The following is a 23623-nucleotide window of genomic DNA, read 5'->3' as shown; positions in this document are numbered from 1 at the left end:
TCACAGTATCAGAGTAGTCCTGGGGTCCCTCCTGAGGTGTCGGGTCTCCACCAGCCGAGTCGGGGTCGCCGGGTGCAGTGTTGCAAGTCTCACGCTTCTTGCGGGGAGCTTGCAGGGTTCTTTAAAGCTGCTGGAAACAAAGTTGCAGCTTTTCTTGGAGCAGGTCCGCTGTCCTCGGGAGTTTCTTGTCTTTTCGAAGCAGGGGCAGTCCTCAGAGGATGTCGAGGTCGCTGGTCCCTTCGGAAGGCGTCGCTGGAGCAGGATCTTTGGAAGGCAGGAGACAGGCCGGTGAGTTTCTGGAGCCAAGGCAGTTGTCGTCTTCTGGTCTTCCGCTGCAGGGGTTTTCAGCTGGGCAGTCCTTCTTCTTGTTGCAGGAATCTAATTTTCTAGGGTTCAGGGTAGCCCTTAAATACTAAATTTAAGGGCGTGTTTAGGTCTGGGGGGTTAGTAGCCAATGGCTACTAGCCCTGAGGGTGGGTACACCCTCTTTGTGCCTCCTCCCAAGGGGAGGGGGTCACAATCCTAACCCTATTGGGGGAATCCTCCATCTGCAAGATGGAGGATTTCTAAAAGTTAGAGTCACCTCAGCTCAGGACACCTTAGGGGCTGTCCTGACTGGCCAGTGACTCCTCCTTGTTATTCTCATTATTTTCTCCGGCCTTGCCGCCAAAAGTGGGGCCTGGCCGGAGGGGGCGGGCAACTCCACTAGCTGGAGTGTCCTGCTGGGTTGGCACAAAGGAGGTGAGCCTTTGAGGCTCACCGCCAGGTGTGACAATTCCTGCCTGGGAGAGGTGTTAGCATCTCCACCCAGTGCAGGCTTTGTTACTGGCCTCAGAGTGACAAAGGCACTCTCCCCATGGGGCCAGCAACATGTCTCGGTTTGTGGCAGGCTGCTAAAACTAGTCAGCCTACACAGATAGTCGGGTAAGTTTCAGGGGGCACCTCTAAGGTGCCCTCTGGGGTGTATTTTACAATAAAATGTACACTGGCATCAGTGTGCATTTATTGTGCTGAGAAGTTTGATACCAAACTTCCCAGTTTTCAGTGTAGCCATTATGGTGCTGTGGAGTTCGTGTTTGACAGACTCCCAGACCATATACTCTTATGGCTACCCTGCACTTACAATGTCTAAGGTTTTGTTTAGACACTGTAGGGGTACCATGCTCATGCACTGGTACCCTCACCTATGGTATAGTGCACCCTGCCTTAGGGCTGTAAGGCCTGCTAGAGGGGTGTCTTACCTATACTGCATAGGCAGTGAGAGGCTGGCATGGCACCCTGAGGGGAGTGCCATGTCGACTTACTCGTTTTGTCCTCACTAGCACACACAAGCTGGTAAGCAGTGTGTCTGTGCTGAGTGAGAGGTCTCCAGGGTGGCATAAGACATGCTGCAGCCCTTAGAGACCTTCCTTGGCATCAGGGCCCTTGGTACTAGAAGTACCAGTTACAAGGGACTTATCTGGATGCCAGGTTCTGCCAATTGTGGATACAAAAGTACAGGTTAGGGAAAGAACACTGGTGCTGGGGCCTGGTTAGCAGGCCTCAGCACACTTTCAATTGTAAACATAGCATCAGCAAAGGCAAAAAGTCAGGGGGCAACCATGCCAAGGAGGCATTTCCTTACAGGGGGGTTTCGGGGTCAGAGCACACAAGCCAGCACCTCACAGGCAACACCGTCCAGTTACCAGGGACAGTATAGAGGAGGTTTTCGGGGACAATATAGAGGAGGGCAATTCCCTAGAAATAGAGGAAGATTTCAGAGCCCCAAAACCCCTACTACTAAACAGTGACTCACATGTCACTCACCCCCTCCACACAACACCAGTGGGGGGAAGAATAAGTCAGTACTACAAAGCATGGGAGGAAATCACTACAGACACTTGGGTTCTAGCAATTATCCAACATGGTTATTGCATAGAATTTCTACAATTCCCTCCAAACATACCACCAAAAGCACAGAATTTGACAAAACATCATTCCAATTGCCTGGAGATAGAAGTGCAGGCACTATTGCAAAAGAACGCAATCGAACTAGTGCCAAACACACAAATAAACACAGGAGTTTACTCACTGTACTTTCTGATACCAAAGAAAGACAAAACACTGAGACCAATCCTAGACCTCAGAGTAGTGAATACTTTCATCAAATCAGACCACTTTCACATGGTCACACTACAGGAAGTATTACCATTGCTAAAACTGCACGACTACATGGCAACTTTAGACCTCAAGGATGCTTATTTCCATATACCAATACACCCATCGCACAGGAAATACCTAAGGTTTGTATTCAAAGGAATACATTATCAATTCAAGGTACTGCCTTTCGGATTAACAACCGCACCAAGAGTCTTTACCAAATGTCTAGCGGTAGTCGCTGCACACATAAGAAGGCAGCAAATACATGTGTTCCCATATTTGGACGACTGGCTAATCAAGGCCCATTCGTTCATAGAGTGCTCAAATCACACAAATCAGATCATACAAACCCTCTTCAAACTCGGGTTCACCGTCAACTTCACAAAATCCAACATTCTGCCGCGCAAGGTACAACAATACCTAGGAGCCATAATAGACACATCAAAGGGAGTAGCCACTCCAAGTCCACAAAGAATTCTAAATTTCAACACCATCATACAACGCATGTATCCAACACAAAGGATACAAGCAAGGATGGTGTTACAACTCCTAGGCATGATGTCTTCATGCATAGCCATTGTCCCAAACGCAAGACTGCACATGAGGCCCTTACAACAGTGCCTAGCATCACAGTGGTCTCAAGCACAGGGTCACCTTCTAGATCTGGTGTTAATAGACCGCCAAACTTACCTCTCGCTTCTGTGGTGGAACAACATAAATTTAAACAAAGGGCGGCCTTTCCAAGACCCAGTGCCACAATACGTAATAACAACAGATGCTTCCATGACAGGGTGGGGAGCACACCTCGATCAACACAGCATACAAGGACAATGGAACGTACATCAAACAAAACTGCATATCAATCACCTAGAACTTCTAGCAGTTTTTCAAGCACTAAAAGCTTTCCAACCAATAATAGTTCACAAATACATTCTCGTCAAAACAGACAACATGACAACAATGTATTATTTAAACAAACAAGGGGGGACGCACTCCACGCAGTTAAGCCTGCTAGCACAAAAAATTTGGCGTTGGGCAATTCACAACCAAATTCGCCTAATAGCACAATTTATACCAGGGATCCAAAATCAACTCGCAGACAATCTCTCTCGAGATCACCAACAGGTCCACGAATGGGAAATTCACCCCCAAATTCTGAACACTTATTTCAAACTCTGGGGAACACCTCAGATAGACTTGTTTGCGACGAAGGAGAACGCAAAATGCCAAAACTTCGCATCCAGATACCCACACAAACAGTCCCAAGGCAATGCCCTATGGATGAACTGGTCAGGGATATTTGCTTACGCTTTTCCTCCTCTCCCTCTCCTTCCTTACCTGGTAAACAAACTCAGTCAAAACAAACTCAAACTCATATTAATAGCACCAACTTGGGCAAGGCAACCCTGGTACACAACGCTGCTAGACCTATCAGTAGTACCCTGCATCAAATTGCCCAACAGGCCAGATCTGTTGACACAACACAACCAAAAGATCAGACACCCAGATCCAGCATCGCTGAATCTAGCAATCTGGCTCCTGAAATCCTAGAATTCGGGCACTTACAACTTACCCAAGAATGTATGGAAGTCATAAAGCAAGCCAGAAGGCCATCCACCAGGCACTGCTATGCAAGTAAATGGAAGAGGTTTGTTTGCTACTGCCATATTAATCAAATACAACCATTACACACAACTCCAGAACATGTAGTGGGTTACTTGCTTCACTTACAGAAATCTAACCTGGCTTTCTCTTCCATTAAAATACACCTTGCAGCAATATCTGCATACCTGCAGACTACCTATTCAACTTCCCTATATAAGATACCAGTCATTAAAGCATTCATGGAGGGACTTAGGAGAATTATACCACCAAGAACACCACCTGTTCCTTCATGGAACCTAAATGTGGTCCTAACTAGACTTATGGGTCCACCTTTTGAACCCATGCACTCCTGCGAAATACAGTTCCTAACCTGGAAGGTGGCATTTCTCGTCGCCATTACTTCCCTAAGAAGAGTAAGCGAGATTCAGGCGTTTACTATACAAGAACCTTTTATACAACTTCACAAAAATAAGGTCGTCCTAAGGACCAATCCTAAATTTTTGCCAAAGGTTATTTCACCGTTCCATCTAAATCAAACAGTGGAACTTCCAGTGTTCTTTCCACAGCCAGATACCATAGCTGAAAGGGCACTACATACGTTAAATGTCAAAAGAGCATTGATGTATTACATTGACAGAACAAAGAACATCAGAAAGACTAAACAACTATTTATTGCATTTCAAAAACCTCATGCAGGAAACCCAATATCAAAACAAGGTATAGCCAGATGGATAGTTAAATGCATCCAGATCTGCTACCTTAAAGCTAAACGACAGCTGCCCATTACACCAAGGGCACACTCAACCAGGAAAAAAGGTGCTACCATGGCCTTTCTAGGAAACATCCCAATGCAAGAAATATGTAAGGCAGCCACATGGTCTACGCCTCACACATTCACCAAGCACTACTGTGTAGACGTGTTATCCGCACAACAAGCCACAGTAGGTCAAGCCGTATTAAGAACATTATTTCAAACTACTTCCACTCCTACAGGCTGATCCACCACTTTTGGGGAGATAACTGCTTACTAGTCTATGCATAACATGCGTATCTACAGCGACAGATGCCATCGAACTGAAAATGTCACTTACCCAGTGTACATCTGTTCGTGGCATCAGTCGCAGTAGATTCGCATGTGCCCACCCGCCTCCCCGGGAGCCTGTAGCAGTTTGGAAGTTACCTTCAACTATTTGTATATGTATCATCTCAACCTTAAGTAGGTACATACTTAGTCACTCCATTGCATGGGCACTTTTACTACAATTCAACTCCTACCTCACCCTCTGCGGGGAAAAACAATCGAAGATGGAGTCGACGCCCATGCGCAATGGAGACAGAAGGAGGAGTCACTCGGTCCCGTGACTCGAAAGACTTCTTCGAAGAAAAACAACTTGTAACACTCCGGCCCAACACCAGATGGCGAGCTATTGCATAACATGTGAATCTACTGCGACTGATGCCACGAACAGATGTACACTGGGTAAGTGACATTTTCATTTCAAATCTCGACTGAATGTGGTTGTTGAACTGTTTGAAAGTACCTTAAAGGTAGGAGTCCAGTGTGGGTTCAGGGGGAGTCTTTACCAGGTATTCAAAATATCGCCTAAAAAATCCTAAAGTTAATCTAATTGAAACCCTGTCTTCCTGAAAATCTGGCACGGATCTCCATCTTCTGGACCGAGGTTGGACACCCATGGTTTAAAGTGTGAGAGGTACAAATGTGCTTGTCCATCTATCTCCTTTCAGGAGTATTGCCCAAATGTTTAATTGCGGGTGTTTCAGTAAGGCACTATTAAAGTACCACTGCAGCATATGCTTCCTGGTAATAACTCGTAGCTGATAGACCTTTGGGATGAGAGCAGCAGCTGCAGAGGTCATTGGGGAACAGGCAAATTTGTATGGCCTTGTTAATCTGACCGCGAGTGGCCTTTAGTTTCCCAAATTGAAGAAATTATGGGGTTGTACAGTGTAACTGCTTGATTGAGACAGCTCTTCATCCTTTGTGGGGGTTTTTAACCCAGATTGGTGGACGGTCAGCTCGAGAGCCTTCTTGGTTGTGTCGTATTGTTTACATTTTCATTTAAAACAGCGGGAGCTGTTCATCGTCTGCTATGACCACAATTCTCTCGTTCCCTGTTGTCCATTTATGGTTTAAATCATTCTGCATAGGCAAGCAGTAATGTTTATTTACATGGTTGAATAGCCCTGCTACTGCACTGTGGAGTCGCGAATGAATTAATTATTTAATTGAATCAATAGCGAGGGCGCCCCACCCCAACACCACCCCGTTGTACCGAAGGCCACTTCAAACCTCAGTTACTAATTAATTGTGAATTCCTTTGAAAGAGCGTCATGTTTAGGAATGCAAGGCAAGCTAAATATCAGCAAATAGTTTGTAGTAGGTCTTAGTTAAAAACATTTTGTGAGAAATATAATTTTGGAGGTAAGATACGTTGAAGTGCAGTCTGGGGGAAAATATTTGATTTACTTTTGATAGAATAGTTTTTTGTCAGTAAACAGAAAAGGTTTTTGTTCAAAGGTGTACCAAGCTATAACTTTCCACTACCATTACTTTGACAGAGGCCACTGCCTACATAGACTCACTGTTACTCAAGCAGCGCCCAGCTAACCACTACTGAAGATGTAATAGTAAATCAGTCAATTTGCAGTAATGGTAAGTGCGGAGAATGCCGAGTCCAAAATGTTTGTTCATTGGTAGCAGAAGTGAAGGTGTGGAAAGCTTTCAAGTTCCTGTAGCGAAAAAAATGTGAACAACCTGCTACAAAAGAAAATGTTTTGGAAAGCAAAGGACGCATTTTAAACACACCCCAGTTTCCACTCCGCCAGTCTCCCCGATTCTGATAAGGTTAGAAGAGCTGTATTTTACATTTCATTAACTATATGTGGCAAATTTATATTTAATGAACTACATAATTTTTCCAGACAAATGGTTATATCTGCAAAATTTAGAAGGTATAACTGTGTATCCTTCCGAAGGGATCGCAGTGTGTTTCAACACCACTTTCTTGGTGAGTTTGTGTGCGACCCTCTGGTTCATTAAGTCTGCGCATTGTGGCTTCTCCCCTCTGGGCAACAAGTGGCCTTTATTCCAGTGCTTTAAATGGGCCGGTACTCTCCGGTACTGAGTACCGGCACTTTTTTATTTTGAGAGGGAGAGTACCGGCATATCAAGAAAAACGTAATACTTTTAATTGGAGAGTACCGGCACTTCTCAGAAACAAGCAGGTACTCTGATAGAGAGTACCTGCACTTCTATTTTTACATTTAAAGCACTGCTTTATTCTATTAAAGGTGACGCACGCTGGCTGTTTCTGTGCAGAGCTAATTCCAGTTTGCTGCACATATCTGCCTTAAGGTGTCCTGGCTGGTTGGTAGCCGTCCACATCTGTGCAGAATGTGTGTCTTCTGAAGAAAGCCCTGCTGGCTTCGAACCTGTCACTCAGCAACGCACACAGCTTGGCCTGGATTTTGGGAAACAGGTGCCTGCCACGTTTCAAGAGCTTGTTTATTAAATCAGGATAAGGGTTTTGACAGAAATGTCATTTGGATTTAGGCAAAGGGCAAAAACTGGTGGCACGAATCTCGAATGGCTACCTTTATGTGTGATTTCAGAGCTCAGTAACAGGTGTGTGTGTGTGTGTTTTTTTTTTTTTTTTTCTTTTTTTTTTCCTTTTTTTCTTTTGTCTTGTGATGGCATTGAATTCGCTACCCACCTGGAAACCAAAATCTAGAATTTCATAGGCAGAACTCGTCTATTCTCAATTTTTGCCTCCTTTTTGTTAGCTGCTAGTGTGACTGTCCTGTTGGCAACTCTAACTTCAGATTGATTTACAGCTCTGACTGACAGGTCCTTCTGTTAAACAGCTCAAAGTGATGGCTTGAATGCTCGACTTAATCCCAGTCATTGGTAATTGCTCTGATTTTTCCAGTAGTTTGTTAGTCTAGCCTTCACTGTTAAAGAACGGACATCACCTTAGGCAAATCAGCCGTGACCCAGCCTTTAAAGGGGCTATACTTCCTAAAATGATCCGCCATATCCTTTCTGAAACTGAACAAATGCAACTTCAGACAAGTTTCACCTATTTTTTTTTTTATTTTTTTTTATTTTTTTTAAGGTCAAGCGTGTTGATCTGTTGTAAGTATTGTGGGCTTTTAACCACGCCCACCATAGGCCCATCACTTTCACTTGTTCCTAGGCTTGCCTTTAAAAAATCCTTTGTTATCTTTGGTAAATGCTTTACATTTGTCTCTCCTTAGGGTGGTTTTGTTATCGCCTTGCAGACTGCCAATGTTACATGGATAATTGTACGATTGCCAAAAGGTTTGACTGCGAGCAAACTTTTTTCCTTTTATGTCTCTCCTTCGCCCTCATACTCATGGCTGCCATGGCGCTTTGAATCTGCTCGCTTATGTCAACTGTTTTACTTTTCACTTTGAATTTAAGTGGCAAGCAAAGGCCAGTTAGGAAATTACAACGCAAATAGCTTCAACTCCAGCAAATACGAGACCCGTTGCGTTACAAATGCTTGTTAGACCTTCTGAGTGAGGTGCAGTTTAAGTCTTGTGTCACAGCGAGGTTGAGACCCATGTCTTTACACACACCTCTTGCATATGAAGACTCACTTGAACAGTACAAAACTAAATATAGGGAATCCATTAAATAATCTCACACTCTGGTAGTTGATCTGGGCCTCCGTGTGACCCATTGTTCAGCCTGCATCTTGATGGGAAGTGATACAACTTGTAAATCCGCGTTGGTCCCTTCCAATAGACAGTCTGTATCTTCATTAATACCTGTGTGTTCCATCACTTGCACTGTGATGATATCTGAATTTGCGTATTTATTTATTTTTTACTCTTTCGCATACCAGTTTCTAAAACTCACTTGTGTGCAGAGACAGCCGTGTCAAGAGATATGCCACATATGTAGATTAGTTGTTTTTAGAGCTTTGACAAGACTTCATCAGGCATTGATTTTCAGCAGAGATGGTTTTTAAGCAGGCCAAGAAGCAGCCCATTTGTGTTCCCAGACTCATCCCTTTAAAAAAATTCATAGTAAAAATACTTACATTTTGGGCTTTTGGTCAGCCTGGTTTATCCATTGGTATTATTCACACTTGCTTCCGCACCGCACCTTGAGCCTACAGCATCGGTCAGTGGGTCATCCCAAGTAAGCCATTGGCCCCTTACACTGTGACCGACAACATTTAGATTTTTTGGAAATGTCGTCTTTTTTTTTTTAACTTGCATTTTACCTTTCATTCGTTTTTTTTTTAACGCATATTGCATGTGTTAAAAAAAAAAAAAAAAAAAGCTTGGCAGGCGAAGACTTGGCAAGGCCAGCTCCATTGGCTTTGCCAGTGCTCGTTTACATTACATACCGTTTTTAGTTTCTTTAGTGGGCCTTAGGTGGCAAAGCCTAAGTTTCTGAAAGTTCGTCTGCTGTTCTGCTTGCAGTGGGTGAGGAGGAGAGAAGGCGATATTCCCCACCGCGGAGCAATCCACATCTCTTTCGGTCTCCTACCTGCGCTTCTGAATCCGTGTGAAGGGAGACGTGTATTGGGCGCGGAGAGGAGTTTCAGGGACGCACTAAGGTCTCACCACTTTTGTTAAACCTCGCCGCGTGCCACACACACTCCCACGTCCCTGCGAACATCGCGCAGGCAGGGCGGGAAACACTTGCGTCTGTGGGGCGGTTTGTTAGCACAGCTGATCTCTAATTAAGTTTCCCCGAAGGCGTCTGTAGGCAGCATGAATTTTCTCACCTTGATTAATCCGGTGGAGATGACGCACGGTACTATCCGTTTGCCTCTAAGAGCTGTGTGTTTAGCTGGCACCCCTTCTTCCCCTTTTTGCGCCATGATTGGGGAATGCAAACACGAGAAATGTGGTTATGACTTACTGGTTACGGGGTTGTAGTGTGTATGTGTACGTGTGAGTGTGTATGCATTTGCATAGTGTGTGTGTGTGTGTGTGTGTGTGTGTAATATATATACAGCATCATTTAATCTCTTATAGATCCTGTGAACAGCATTGGAGACCTTTGTGGGTGGGGTGTCGATGTGGCGCCCTCCCTTGAGCTGAGTCGCTAAATTGCTATAGTCATTCAGCAAAGCCGCGTATATTGTGCTTCTTCCTGTTCACTCGTGGAATGCGAATTAAACCATATTCTTAGGCATATGTGTGTGTGGAAGTGTAGACGAAGCCTGTCTGGCGGCCGCCCCAACGTTATATTTTTTTATTCCTGCTGATGTTCTCATTCTTGTAATCCTCCCCTCAGGGGAGCCAGAGCGAGAGTATCGCTTGCCCATGTATGTGGAAAGTGGGTCGCCGCCGCTGCTTGGCCTGGTTTTGCCACATTGTCTCTGCTTTCTCTTCCAGCCCGAGGGCAGCATCCTGAAGGACCGATTCAAGAGCCTGCAGAAGAGAAACCTGATTGAACCCAGGGAGCGAGCCAAGTAAGTGGCAAAAGCTGCGCATTTACACATTCAGCCAGGGAATGGGGGTCGTGCAGCCGCCCTTGAGCTCATGTGAAGCTCCACGCCAAGATTCCACGCAAAGCACGTGCCGAACCCCAAACAGCGCCCTAGTAGAACTTGCTCCTTATTCACAAACCTCCCTTCAAGCCACAGCACTTCTCCCCGCCTTTGTCCTGTCAGAGGTAGTGCTAGGAAAAACGTGTTTAAGAAATCCACGCAAGCCAAGAGGTAACCGTTGTGAAATGTAAACCCCAAACATAGTGCTGCTAATGCCCTTCGATAATGACCTTGATCAGCGTCACTTGTTCCAGCACTGAGACACGCAGTTCATGTTGTTTCGGTGCATATCTCCACACACAGCTCCTTTTCAGTCTAGGGCTGCAGCAGTTTCTCATTTCAAGGACTGCCCGAGACCCCTTTTTTCAGGGGCGTATTTTCAAGGGGATGTTTGGGGGTGTTGCACCATCCTCATAAAAGTATTTTCGGATAAATATTTGGGTACAGGTGCTTTCAGCTTCTTAGTGAGATGTCTGTCGGGTTTCACCAGGAGCTTTTACATACAGACAAACTTGTACACACACTCCCCTGTCCTCCAGCATCCGACAGCCTCTCCCATTCCTGCAACAGGAGTCCTGAGACCTCCCGAACCTTATGCAACACACCACATTCCTGATCTGCAGCAACGCTTACGTTCTACATTCTGACACCTTCCTTTTACCCCGACCAAACCTTCGATGGCAACTTTGTCTCCGCACACAGCTCTCGTAAATCACGTCAGTTCTGATCTTCAGCACTGGGGACCCCACACATACAGCTCTGTCAAATACTATCAATTCTTAACTACAGAAACCTTTGCTATTCCACTTTTCAGTTACCATCGGGGGCTCACTTGCCACTAGCACCTTCACTCTTTTTTGCTACAACTATTGATCCCGTTTTAGCAGTTTAAGTAGCCCCAGACTTCTAACTCTCGTGTTATTTCGCTGTCGAGTTATCAAGGTATGTGGAGTTCAAAGGTTGTTGTGTAGATTTCCACAGATGCTCAGAGGTCCTTCAGAACCAGAGCTCTCACGCGCACGCGGTTCACGTGTTAGAAGTTCATGAAGTCCATTTATTACCGGATTCGTAATCCTTTCGTTTTTTGTAAAATCCCAGAATAAATTGAAGACAAATTGGTCCAGAACACAGAGCGAAAACTTGTACCCGAAGAGTTTCTCGCGAATTCACCTGGGACACTTGCTAAAGAGCCCTCGAGTTCATCTCGGGGCTGACATTACTGTTGGTTGCCCTGAATGTGCCTTCCCCAGACAGCTTGCCATAGAACCTTGGCATGCCCTCGTCCTTCTCAGTGAAACATGACCCCTGCACGTCTGTGCTCAGCAGTCTGTCCTGCCTCTGAGGGTTTAGCACTTGAGCAGATTTCATCCGCTCTGTGGAGATCTTGGCTCTCCCTTGAAGCCGGGACACTGATTGGCGGGCGGTGTAAATGAGGGATTAGCACACCCCCGACTGTCAGACATATGCTGGTTATGTCTGGAGGTTTCACGTTGATATCAGTTAGCACAGGAGGAACCGCGCATCCTGGCAGCCATGGCAACTGCGAGCGAGACCCTTAGCTCCCCAGAGATGCCTTGCACGTTTGTTTCTTTACCTCCTGTCCGCTGTTTGAAGAATGTTTTCCAAGTTAATTTTAGCTTGCGTGGCAGGTGCCTGATCGACGGTTCCCGCAGTGAAGGCTTCTCGCAGTGAAGGACTGCAGGTTCAGGCACAAAGACGGCCCACCTTGGTCCTGTAGGCACTGTACAGCTGAGGGGGTCTGGCGTGGGCTTCTGAAATGTCTTTCACTGGGTTACATTTCGTCCAGGTCGCCCACGGCTTTGAACTTGGTACTTTCCAGCGAATACACAGCGTGACGTTAGTGGTTCCAGGTTCGCCCCTCAGATCATGTACATGGAAAGCACTTGCTCTTTATCCTGTCATTAAGGGAATACGTTACTATGTAGAAGGACGCCCCACAGTCTTTGTCCTAAAACTACAGTCATCGATGTGTATGTGTTTTTTGGTCTTTCACGCCTGCTGTCCATGTGAGCTCTCTGGGTGTAAGATCGAAGTCTGTACCACTGCTTTTGTGTTGCACGTCCTTGTATGTGAAAAGTTGCTGTTGGCAGTGCTGAACCCACTCTTTAGGTTTGGCTTGACAGCACAGCTGAAGGCTGCGGTATGGTTACAAATGCTTCATGTATATTTTAAAGTGGGCTTTGACTTCACCCAGTGGAGTGTAAATCTCTCACCTCATGGTATTGGTTGTGCTAAATCATTCCAGAAAGTGCTTCCACAGGAGTGTACGGGGGACTATTTTGTCTGTCTGAAAAGAGTCATAACGGTGTTTATTGTATTCAGTTCTATACATCCTTTTGCACATTAAAGCGAGGTTTATTGTCTTTGCCAATGCTTGTGTGAAGCGGAGTGTAAGGAAATGCCTCCTTGGCATGGTTGCCCCCTGACTTTTTGCCTTTGCTGATGCTATGTTTACAATTGAAAGTGTGCTGAGGCCTGCTAACCAGGCCCCAGCACCAGTGTTCTTTCCCTAACCTGTACTTTTGTATCCACAATTGGCAGACCCTGGCATCCAGATAAGTCCCTTGTAAGGAAATGCCTCCTTGGCATGGTGGCCCCCTGACTTTTTGCCTTTGCTGATGCTATGTTTACAATTGAAAGTGTGCTGAGGCCTGCTAACCAGGCCCCAGCACCAGTGTTCTTTCCCTAACCTGTACTTTGGTATCCACAATTGGCAGACCCTGGCATCCAGATAAGTCCCTTGTAACTGGTACTTCTAGTACCAAGGGCCCTGATGCCAAGGAAGGTCTCTAAGGGCTGCAGCATGTCTTATGCCACCCTGGAGACCTCTCACTCAGCACAGACACACTGCTTACCAGCTTGTGTGTGCTAGTGAGGACAAAACGAGTAAGTCGACATGGCACCCCCCTCAGGGTGCCATGCCAGCCTCTCACTGCCTATGCAGTATAGGTAAGACACCCCTCTAGCAGGCCTTACAGCCCTAAGGCAGGGTGCACTATACCATAGGTGAGGGTACCAGTGCATGAGCATAGTACCCCTACAGTGTCTAAACAAAACCTTAGACATTGTAAGTGCAGGGTAGCCATAAGAGTATATGGTCTGGGAGTCTGTCAAACACGAACTCCACAGCACCATAATGGCTACACTGAAAACTGGGAAGTTTGGTATCAAACTTCTCAGCACAATAAATGCACACTGATGCCAGTGTACATTTTATTGTAAAATACACCTCAGAGGGCACCTTAGAGGTGCCCCCTGAAACTTAACCGACTATCTGTGTAGGCTGACTAGTTTTAGCAGCCTGCCACAAACCGAGACATGTTGCTGGCCCCATGGGGAGAGTGCCTTTGTCACTCTGAGGCCAGTAACAAAGCCTGCACTGGGTGGAGATGCTAACACCTCTCCCAGGCAGGAATTGTCACACCTGGCGGTGAGCCTCAAAGGCTCACCTCCTTTGTGCCAACCCAGCAGGACACTCCAGCTAGTGGAGTTGCCCGCCCCCTCCGGCCAGGCCCCACTTTTGGCGGCAAGGCCGGAGAAAATAATGAGAAAAACAAGGAGGAGTCACTGGCCAGTCAGGACAGCCCCTAAGGTGTCCTGAGCTGAAGTGACTCTAACTTTTAGAGATCCTCCATCTTGCAGATGGAGGATTCCCCCAATAGGGTTAGGATTGTGACCCCCTCCCCTTGGGAGGAGGCACAAAGAGGGTGTACCCACCCTCAGGGCTAGTAGCCATTGGCTACTAACCCCCCAGACCTAAACACGCCCTTAAATTTAGTATTTAAGGGCTACCCTGAACCCTAGAAAATTAGATTCCTGCAACAAGAAGAAGGACTGCCCAGCTGAAAACCCCTGCAGCGGAAGACCAGAAGACGACAACTGCCTTGGCTCCAGAAACTCACCGGCCTGTCTCCTGCCTTCCAAAGATCCTGCTCCAGCGACGCCTTCCGAAGGGACCAGCGACCTCGACCCCCTCTGAGGACTGCCCCTGCTTCGAAAAGACAAGAAACTCCCGAGGACAGCGGACCTGCTCCAAGAACAGCTGCAACTTTGTTTCCAGCAGCTTTAAAGAACCCTGCAAGCTCCCCGCAAGAAGCGTGAGACTTGCAACACTGCACCCGGCGACCCCGACTCGACTGGTGGAGATCCGACGCCTCAGGAGGGACCCCAGGACTACTCTGATACTGTGAGTACCAAAACCTGTCCCCCCTGAGCCCCCACAGCGCCGCCTGCAGAGGGAATCCCGAGGCTTCCCCTGACCGCGACTCTTTGAATCTAAAGTCCCGACGCCTGGGAGAGACCCTGCACCCGCAGCCCCCAGGACCTGAAGGACCGGACTTTCACTGGAGAAGCGACCCCCAGGAGTCCCTCTCCCTTGCCCAAGTGGAGGTTTCCCCGAGGAACCCCCCCCTTGCCTGCCTGCAGCGCTGAAGAGATCCCGAGATCTCTCATAGACTAACATTGCGAACCCGACGCTTGTTTCTACACTGCACCCGGCCGCCCCCGCGCCGCTGAGGGTGAAATTTCTGTGTGGACTTGTGTCCCCCCCGGTGCCATACAAAACCCCTCTGGTCTGCCCTCCGAAGACGCGGGTACTTACCTGCAAGCAGACCGGAACCGGGGCACCCCCTTCTCTCCATTCTAGCCTATGTGTTTTGGGCACCACTTTGAACTCTGCACCTGACCGGCCCTGAGCTGCTGGTGTGGTGACTTTGGGGTTGCTCTGAACCCCCAACGGTGGGCTACCTTGGACCAAGAACTGAACCCTGTAAGTGTCTTACTTACCTGGTAAAACTAACAAAAACTTACCTCCCCCAGGAACTGTGAAAATTGCACTAAGTGTCCACTTTTAAAACAGCTATTTGTCAATAACTTGAAAAGTATACATGCAATTTTTATGATTTGAAGTTCCTAAAGTACTTACCTGCAATACCTTTCGAATGAGATATTACATGTAGAATTTGAACCTGTGGTTCTTAAAATAAACTAAGAAAAGATATTTTTCTATATAAAAACCTATTGGCTGGATTTGTCTCTGAGTGTGTGTACCTCATTTATTGTCTATGTGTATGTACTACAAATGCTTAACACTACTCCTTGGATAAGCCTACTGCTCGACCACACTACCACAAAATAGAGCATTAGTATTATCTATTTTTACCACTATTTTACCTCTAAGGGGAACCCTTGGACTCTGTGCATGCTATTCCTTACTTTGAAATAGCACATACAGAGCCAACTTCCTACATCCCTTGTAACTGGTACTTCTAGTACCAAGGGCCCTGATGCCAAGGAAGGTCTCTAAGGGCTGCAGCATGTCTTATGCCACCCTGGAGACCCCTCACTCAGCACAGACACACTGCTTGCCAGCTTGTGTGTGCTAGTGAGGACAAAACGAGTAAGTCGACATGGCACTCCCCTCAGGGTGCCATGCCAGCCTCTCACTGCCTATGCAGTATAGGTAAGACACCCCTCTAGCAGGCCTTACAGCCCTAAGGCAGGGTGCACTATACCATAGGTGAGGGTACCAGTGCATGAGCATGGTACCCCTACAGTGTCTAAACAAAACCTTAGACATTGTAAGTGCAGGGTAGCCATAAGAGTATATGGTCTGGGAGTCTGTCCAACACGAACTCCACAGCACCATAATGGCTACACTGAAAACTGGGAAGTTTGGTATCAAACTTCTCAGCACAATAAATGCACACTGATGCCAGTGTACATTTTATTGTAAAATACACCACAGAGGGCACCTTAGAGGTGCCCCCTGAAACTTAACCGACTATCTGTGTAGGCTGACTAGTTTTAGCAGCCTGCCACAAACCGAGACATGTTGCTGGCCCCATGGGGAGAGTGCCTTTGTCACTCTGAGGCCAGTAACAAAGCCTGCACTGGGTGGAGATGCTAACACCTCTCCCAGGCAGGAATTGTCACACCTGGCGGTGAGCCTCAAAGGCTCACCTCCTTTGTGCCAACCCAGCAGGACACTCCAGCTAGTGGAGTTGCCCGCCCCCTCCGGCCAGGCCCCACTTTTGGCGGCAAGGCCGGAGAAAATAATGAGAAAAACAAGGAGGAGTCACTGGCCAGTCAGGACAGCCCCTAAGGTGTCCTGAGCTGAGGTGACTCTAACTTTTAGAAATCCTCCATCTTGCAGATGGAGGATTCCCCCAATAGGGTTAGGATTGTGACCCCCTCCCCTTGGGAGGAGGCACAAAGAGGGTGTACCCACCCTCAGGGCTAGTAGCCATTGGCTACTAACCCCCCAGACCTAAACACGCCCTTAAATTTAGTATTTAAGGGCTACCCTGAACCCTAGAAAATTAGATTCCTGCAACTACAAGAAGAAGGACTGCCTAGCTGAAAACCCCTGCAGCGGAAGACCAGAAGACGACAACTGCCTTGGCTCCAGAAACTCACCGGCCTGTCTCCTGCCTTCCAAAGATCCTGCTCCAGCGACGCCTTCCAAAGGGACCAGCGACCTCGACATCCTCTGAGGACTGCCCCTGCTTCGAAAAGACAAGAAACTCCCGAGGACAGCGGACCTGCTCCAAGAAAAGCTGCAACTTTGTTCCCAGCAGCTTTAAAGAACCCTGCAAGCTCCCCGCAAGAAGCGTGAGACTTGCAACACTGCACCCGGCGACCCCGACTCGGCTGGTGGCGATCCAACACCTCAGGAGGGACCCCAGGACTACTCTGATACTGTGAGTACCAAAACCTGTCCCCCCTGAGCCCCGACAGCGCCGCCTGCAGAGGGAATCCCGAGGCTTCCCCTGACCGCGACTCTTTGAACCTAAAGTCCCGACGCCTGAGAGAGACCCTGCACCCGCAGCCCCCAGGACCTGAAGGACCGGACTTTCACTGGAGAAGTGACCCCCAGGAGTCCCTCTCCCTTGCCCAAGTGGAGGTTTCCCCGAGGAATCCCCCCCTTGCCTGCCTGCAGCGCTGAAGAGATCCCGAGATCTCTCATAGACTAACATTGAAAACCCGACGCTTGTTTCTACACTGCACCCGGCCGCCCCCGCGCTGCTGAGGGTGAAATTTCTGTGTGGACTTGTGTCCCCCCCGGTGCCCTACAAAACCCCCCTGGTCTGCCCTCCGAAGACGCGGGTACTTACCTGCAAGCAGACCGGAACCGGGGCACCCCCTTCTCTCCATTCTAGCCTATGTGTTTTGGGCACCACTTTGAACTCTGCACCTGACCGGCCCTGAGCTGCTGGTGTGGTGACTTTGGGGTTGCTCTGAACCCCCAACGGTGGGCTACCTTGGACCAAGAACTGAACCCTGTAAGTGTCCTACTTACCTGGTAAAACTAACAAAAACTTACCTCCCCCAGGAACTGTGAAAATTGCACTGTGTCCACTTTTAAAACAGCTATTTGTCAATAACTTGAAAAGTATACATGCAATTTTGATGATTTGAAGTTCCTAAAGTACTTACCTGCAATACCTTTCGAATGAGATATTACATGTAGAATTTGAACCTGTGGTTCTTAAAATAAACTAAGAAAAGATATTTTTCTATATAAAAACCTATTGGCTGGATTTGTCTCTGAGTGTGTGTACCTCATTTATTGTCTTGTGTATGTACAACAAATGCTTAACACTACTCCTTGGATAAGCCTACTGCTCGACCACACTACCACAAAATAGAGCATTAGTATTATCTATTTTTACCACTATTTTACCTCTAAGGGGAACCCTTGGACTCTGTGCATGCTATTCCTTACTTTGAAATAGCACATACAGAGCCAACTTCCTACATTGGTGGATCAGCGGTGGGGTACAAGACTTTGCATTTGCTGGACTACTCAGCCAATACCTGATCACACGACAAATTCCAAAATTGTCATTAGAAATTGATTTTTGCAATTTGAAAAGTTTTCTAAATTCTTAAAAGACCTGCTAGGGCCTTGTGTTAGATCCTGTTTAGCATTTCTTTTAGAGTTTAAAAGTTTGTAAAAGTTTGAATTAGATTCTAGAACCAGTTGTAGATTCTTAAAAAGTATTCCAACTTTTAGAAGCAAAATGTCTAGCACAGATGTGAATGTGGTGGAACTCGACACCACACCTTACCTCCATCTACAGATGAGAGAGCTAAGGTCACTCTGTAAATTAAAGAAAATAGCAATGGGCCCCAAACCTACCAAAGTACAGCTCCAGGAGCTTTTGGCAGAGTTTGAAAAGGCCAACCCCTCTGAGGATGGCAACTCAGAGGATGAAGATAGTGACTTGGAGGGAAATTCCCCCCCTCCAGTCCTACTTAGGGAGAGCAGGGCTTCTCAAGCCCTGACTCCACAAATAATAGTCAGAGATGCTGGTTCCCTCACAGGAGGGACCAACAACTCTGAAATCACTGAGGATAACTCCAGTGAAGAGGACATCCAGTTAGCCAGGATGGCCAAAAGATTGGCTTTGGAAAGACAGATCCTAGCCATAGAGAGGGAAAGACAAGAGATGGGCCTAGGACCCATCAATGGTGGCAGCAACATAAATAGGGTCAGAGATTCTCCTGACATGTTGAAAATCCCCAAAGGGATTGTAACTAAATATGAAGATGGTGATGACATCACCAAATGGTTCACAGCTTTTGAGAGGGCTTGTGTAACCAGAAAAGTGAACAGATCTCACTGGGGTGCTCTCCTTTGGGAAATGTTCACAGGAAAGTGTAGGGATAGACTCCTCACACTCTCTGGACAAGATGCAGAATCTTATGACCTCATGAAGGGTACCCTGATTGAGGGCTTTGGATTCTCCACTGAGGAGTACAGGATTAGGTTCAGGGGGGCTCAAAAATCCTCGAGCCAGACCTGGGTTGACTTTGTTGACTACTCAGTGAAAACACTAGATGGTTGGATTCAAGGCAGTGGTGTAAGTAATTATGATGGGCTGTACAATTTATTTGTGAAAGAACACCTGTTAAGTAATTGTTTCAATGATAAACTGCATCAGCATCTGGTAGACCTAGGACCAATTTCTCCCCAAGAATTGGGAAAGAAGGCGGACCATTGGGTCAAGACAAGGGTGTCCAAGACTTCAACAGGGGGTGACCAAAAGAAAGGGGTCACAAAGACTCCCCAGCAGAAGGGTGATGAGACAACCAAAACTAAAAATAGTAAAGAGTCTTCTACAGGCCCCCAAAAACCTGCACAGGAGGGTGGGCCCAGAGCCTCTTCACAAAACAATGGGTACAAGGGTAAAAACTTTGATCCCAAAAAGGCCTGGTGTCATAGCTGTAAACAGCATGGACACCAAACTGGAGACAAGGCCTGTCCCAAGAAAGGTTCCACTCCAAACTCCCATCCAGGTAACACTGGTATGGCTAGTCTCCAAGTGGGATCAACAGTGTGCCCAGAGCAAATCAGGGTCCACACTGAAGCTACTCTAGTTTCTGAGGGTGGGGTGGATTTAGCCACACTAGCTGTCTGGCCGCCTAACATGCAAAAATACAGACAGCAACTCTTAATTAATGGGACTAGAATAGAGGGCCTGAGGGATACAGGTGCCAGTGTCACCATGGTGACAGAGAAACTGGTTTCCCCTGGCCAATACCTGACTGGAAAAACTTACACAGTCACCAACGCTGACAATCAGAAAAAAGTACATCCCATGGCAATGGTTACTTTAGAATGGGGAGGGGTCAATGGCCTGAAACAGGTGGTGGTCTCCTCAAATATCCCAGTGGACTGTCTGCTTGGAAATGACCTGGAGTCCTCAGCATGGGCTGAGGTAGAACTAAAAACCCATGCAGCAATGCTGGGTATCCCTGAACTGGTGTGTGTGAAAACCAGAGCACAATGCAAGGCACAGGGTGAACAAGTAGAGCTGGAGTCTGGAAGAATGGCCCAGCCTACCAAGAGGAAAGGAAAGTCAGTTGGGAAACCAACTGCCACACAGCAAAAGAAAGGGAACCTCTCTTCTCAGGAAGAAGTTCTGCCCTCTGAGGGAACTGAGCCTTTGGAGCTTGAACCTTATCAGGTTGAGCTCTTAGGCCCAGGGGGACCCTCAAGGGAGGAGCTGTGTAAGGGACAAGAAACCTGTCCCTCTCTTGAAGGCCTTAGGCAGCAAGCTGCTGAAGAGTCCAAGGGCAAGAAAACTGGAACCCATAGGGTCTATTGGGAAGATGGACTCCTGTACACTGAGGCCAGAGACCCCAAACCTGGTACCACTAGGAGAGTGGTAGTGCCTCAGCTGTTCAGAGAGTTCATCCTAACATTGGCCCATGACATTCCCCTTGCTGGACATTTGGGACAAACCAAGACGTGGGAGAGGTTAGTCAACCACTTCTACTGGCCCAATATGTCCAACATGGTTAAGGAGTTTTGCCTCTCCTGCCCCACCTGTCAAGCCAGTGGTAAGACAGGTGGGCATCCAAAGGCCCCCCTCATTCCACTTCCAGTGGGTGGGGGTGCCCTTTGAAAGAGTGGGTGTGGACATAGTTGGTCCACTGGAACCTCCCACAGCCTCAGGAAATATGTATATCCTGGTAGTAGTGGATCATGCTACCAGGTATCCTGAAGCTATTCCCCTTAGGTCGACTACTGCCCCTGCAGTAGCCAAGGCCCTCATTGGTATCTTTACCAGAGTGGGTTTCCCTAAGGAGGTGGTGTCTGACAGAGGTACCAACTTCATGTCAGCATACCTAAAGCACATGTGGAATGAGTGTGGAGTGACTTATAAATTCACTACACCTTACCATCCACAAACTAATGGCTTAGTTGAGAGATTCAACAAGACATTAAAGGGCATGATCATGGGGCTCCCAGAAAAACTCAAAAGGAGATGGGATGTCCTCCTGCCATGTCTGCTTTTCGCTTACAGGGAGGTACCACAGAAGGGAGTAGGGTTCTCACCCTTTGAACTTCTGTTTGGTCATCCTGTAAGGGGACCACTTGCCCTTGTTAAAGAAGGCTGGGAGAGACCTCTCCATGAGCCTAAACAGGACATAGTGGACTATGTACTTGGCCTTCGCTCTAGAATGGCAGAGTACATGGAAAAGGCAACCAAAAACCTTGAGGCCAGCCAACAGCTCCAGAAGTTTTGGTATGACCAAAAGGCTGCACTGGTTGAGTTCCAACCAGGGCAGAAAGTCTGGGTTCTGGAGCCTGTGGCTCCCAGGGCACTCCAGGACAAATGGAGTGGCCCTTACCCAGTACTAGAGAGGAAGAGTCAGGTCACCTACTTGGTGGACCTGGGCACAAGCAGGAGCCCCAAGAGGGTGATCCATGTAAACCGCCTTAAGCTCTTCCACGACAGGGCTGATGTCAATCTGTTGATGGTAACAGATGAGGATCAGGAGGCAGAGAGTGAACCTCTCCCTGATCTTCTGTCATCAGACCCAAAAGATGGTACAGTAGATGGAGTGATCTACTCAGACACCCTCTCTGGCCAACAGCAAGCTGATTGTAGGAGAGTCCTACAACAGTTTCCTGAACTCTTCTCCTTAACCCCTGGTCAGACACACCTGTGTACCCATGAGGTGGACACAGGAGACAGCATGCCTGTCAAGAACAAAATCTTTAGACAGTCTGACCATGTTAAGGAAAGCATCAAGGTGGAAGTCCACAAGATGCTGGAATTGGGAGTAATTGAGCGCTCTGACAGCCCCTGGGCTAGCCCAGTGGTCTTAGTCCCCAAACCTCACACCAAAGATGGAAAGAAAGAGATGAGGTTTTGTGTGGACTACAGAGGGCTCAATTCTGTCACCAAGACAGATGCCCATCCAATTCCAAGAGCTGATGAGCTCATTGATAAATTAGGTGCTGCCAAATTTCTAAGTACCTTTGACTTGACAGCAGGGTACTGGCAAATAAAAATGGCACCTGGAGCAAAAGAAAAGACAGCATTCTCCACACCTGATGGGCATTATCAGTTTACTGTTATGCCCTTTGGTTTAAAGAATGCCCCTGCCACCTTCCAAAGGTTGGTGAATCAAGTCCTTGCTGGCTTGGAGTCCTTTAGCACAGCTTATCTTGATGATATTGCTGTCTTTAGCTCCACCTGGCAGGATCACCTGGTCCACCTGAGGAAGGTTTTGAAGGCTCTGCAATCTGCAGGCCTCTCTATCAAGGCATCCAAATGCCAGATAGGGCAGGGAACTGTGGTTTACTTGGGACACCTTGTAGGTGGAGGCCAAGTTCAGCCACTCCAACCCAAGATCCAGACTATTCTGGACTGGGTAGCTCCAAAAACCCAGACTCAAGTCAGGGCATTCCTTGGCTTGACTGGGTATTACAGGAGGTTTGTGAAGGGATATGGATCCATTGTGACAGCCCTCACTGAACTCACCTCCAAGAAAATGCCCAAGAAAGTAAACTGGACTGTGGAATGCCAACAGGCCTTTGACACCCTGAAACAGGCAATGTGCTCAGCACCAGTTCTCAAAGCTCCAGATTATTCTAAGCAGTTCATTGTGCAGACTGATGCCTCTGAACATGGGATAGGGGCAGTTTTGTCCCAAACAAATGATGATGGCCTTGACCAGCCTGTTGCTTTCATTAGCAGGAGGTTACTCCCCAGGGAGCAGCGTTGGAGTGCCATTGAGAGGGAGGCCTTTGCTGTGGTTTGGTCCCTGAAGAAGCTGAGACCATACCTCTTTGGGACTCACTTCCTAGTTCAAACTGACCACAGACCTCTCAAATGGCTGATGCAAATGAAAGGTGAAAATCCTAAACTGTTGAGGTGGTCCATCTCCCTACAGGGAATGGACTTTATAGTGGAACACAGACCTGGGACTGCCCATGCCAATGCAGATGGCCTTTCCAGGTTCTTCCACTTAGAAAATGAAGACTCTCTTGGGAAAGGTTAGTCTCATCCTCTTTCGTTTGGGGGGGGGTTGTGTAAGGAAATGCCTCCTTGGCATGGTTGCCCCCTGACTTTTTGCCTTTGCTGATGCTATGTTTACAATTGAAAGTGTGCTGAGGCCTGCTAACCAGGCCCCAGCACCAGTGTTCTTTCCCTAACCTGTACTTTTGTATCCACAATTGGCAGACCCTGGCATCCAGATAAGTCCCTTGTAACTGGTACTTCTAGTACCAAGGGCCCTGATGCCAAGGAAGGTCTCTAAGGGCTGCAGCATGTCTTATGCCACCCTGGAGACCCCTCACTCAGCACAGACACACTGCTTGCCAGCTTGTGTGTGCTAGTGAGGACAAAACGAGTAAGTCGACATGGCACTCCCCTCAGGGTGCCATGCCAGCCTCTCACTGCCTATGCAGTATAGGTAAGACACCCCTCTAGCAGGCCTTACAGCCCTAAGGCAGGGTGCACTATACCATAGGTGAGGGTACCAGTGCATGAGCATGG

General features: G+C 47.5%; 1 protein-coding gene across 1 annotated transcript in view; it reads left to right on the top strand.

Annotated features, from left to right (window-relative positions):
* NOP53 (NOP53 ribosome biogenesis factor) overlaps positions 1-23623 on the top strand; it is a 164280-nt gene that overhangs the window by 124650 nt on the left and 16007 nt on the right. Inside the window, exon 11 of the mRNA XM_069207477.1 lies at positions 10147-10223. Coding sequence (XP_069063578.1) covers positions 10147-10223 — 77 coding nt within the window. The remainder of the gene's footprint in view (positions 1-10146; positions 10224-23623) is intronic.

This window comes from Pleurodeles waltl, chromosome 9 (genome assembly GCF_031143425.1).
Source record: "Pleurodeles waltl isolate 20211129_DDA chromosome 9, aPleWal1.hap1.20221129, whole genome shotgun sequence".
In the NCBI taxonomy this organism is placed as follows: domain Eukaryota; kingdom Metazoa; phylum Chordata; class Amphibia; order Caudata; family Salamandridae; genus Pleurodeles; species Pleurodeles waltl.
The sequence above is the reverse complement of the archived record's forward strand: the minus strand, read 5'-3'. Positions and strand labels throughout refer to the sequence as shown.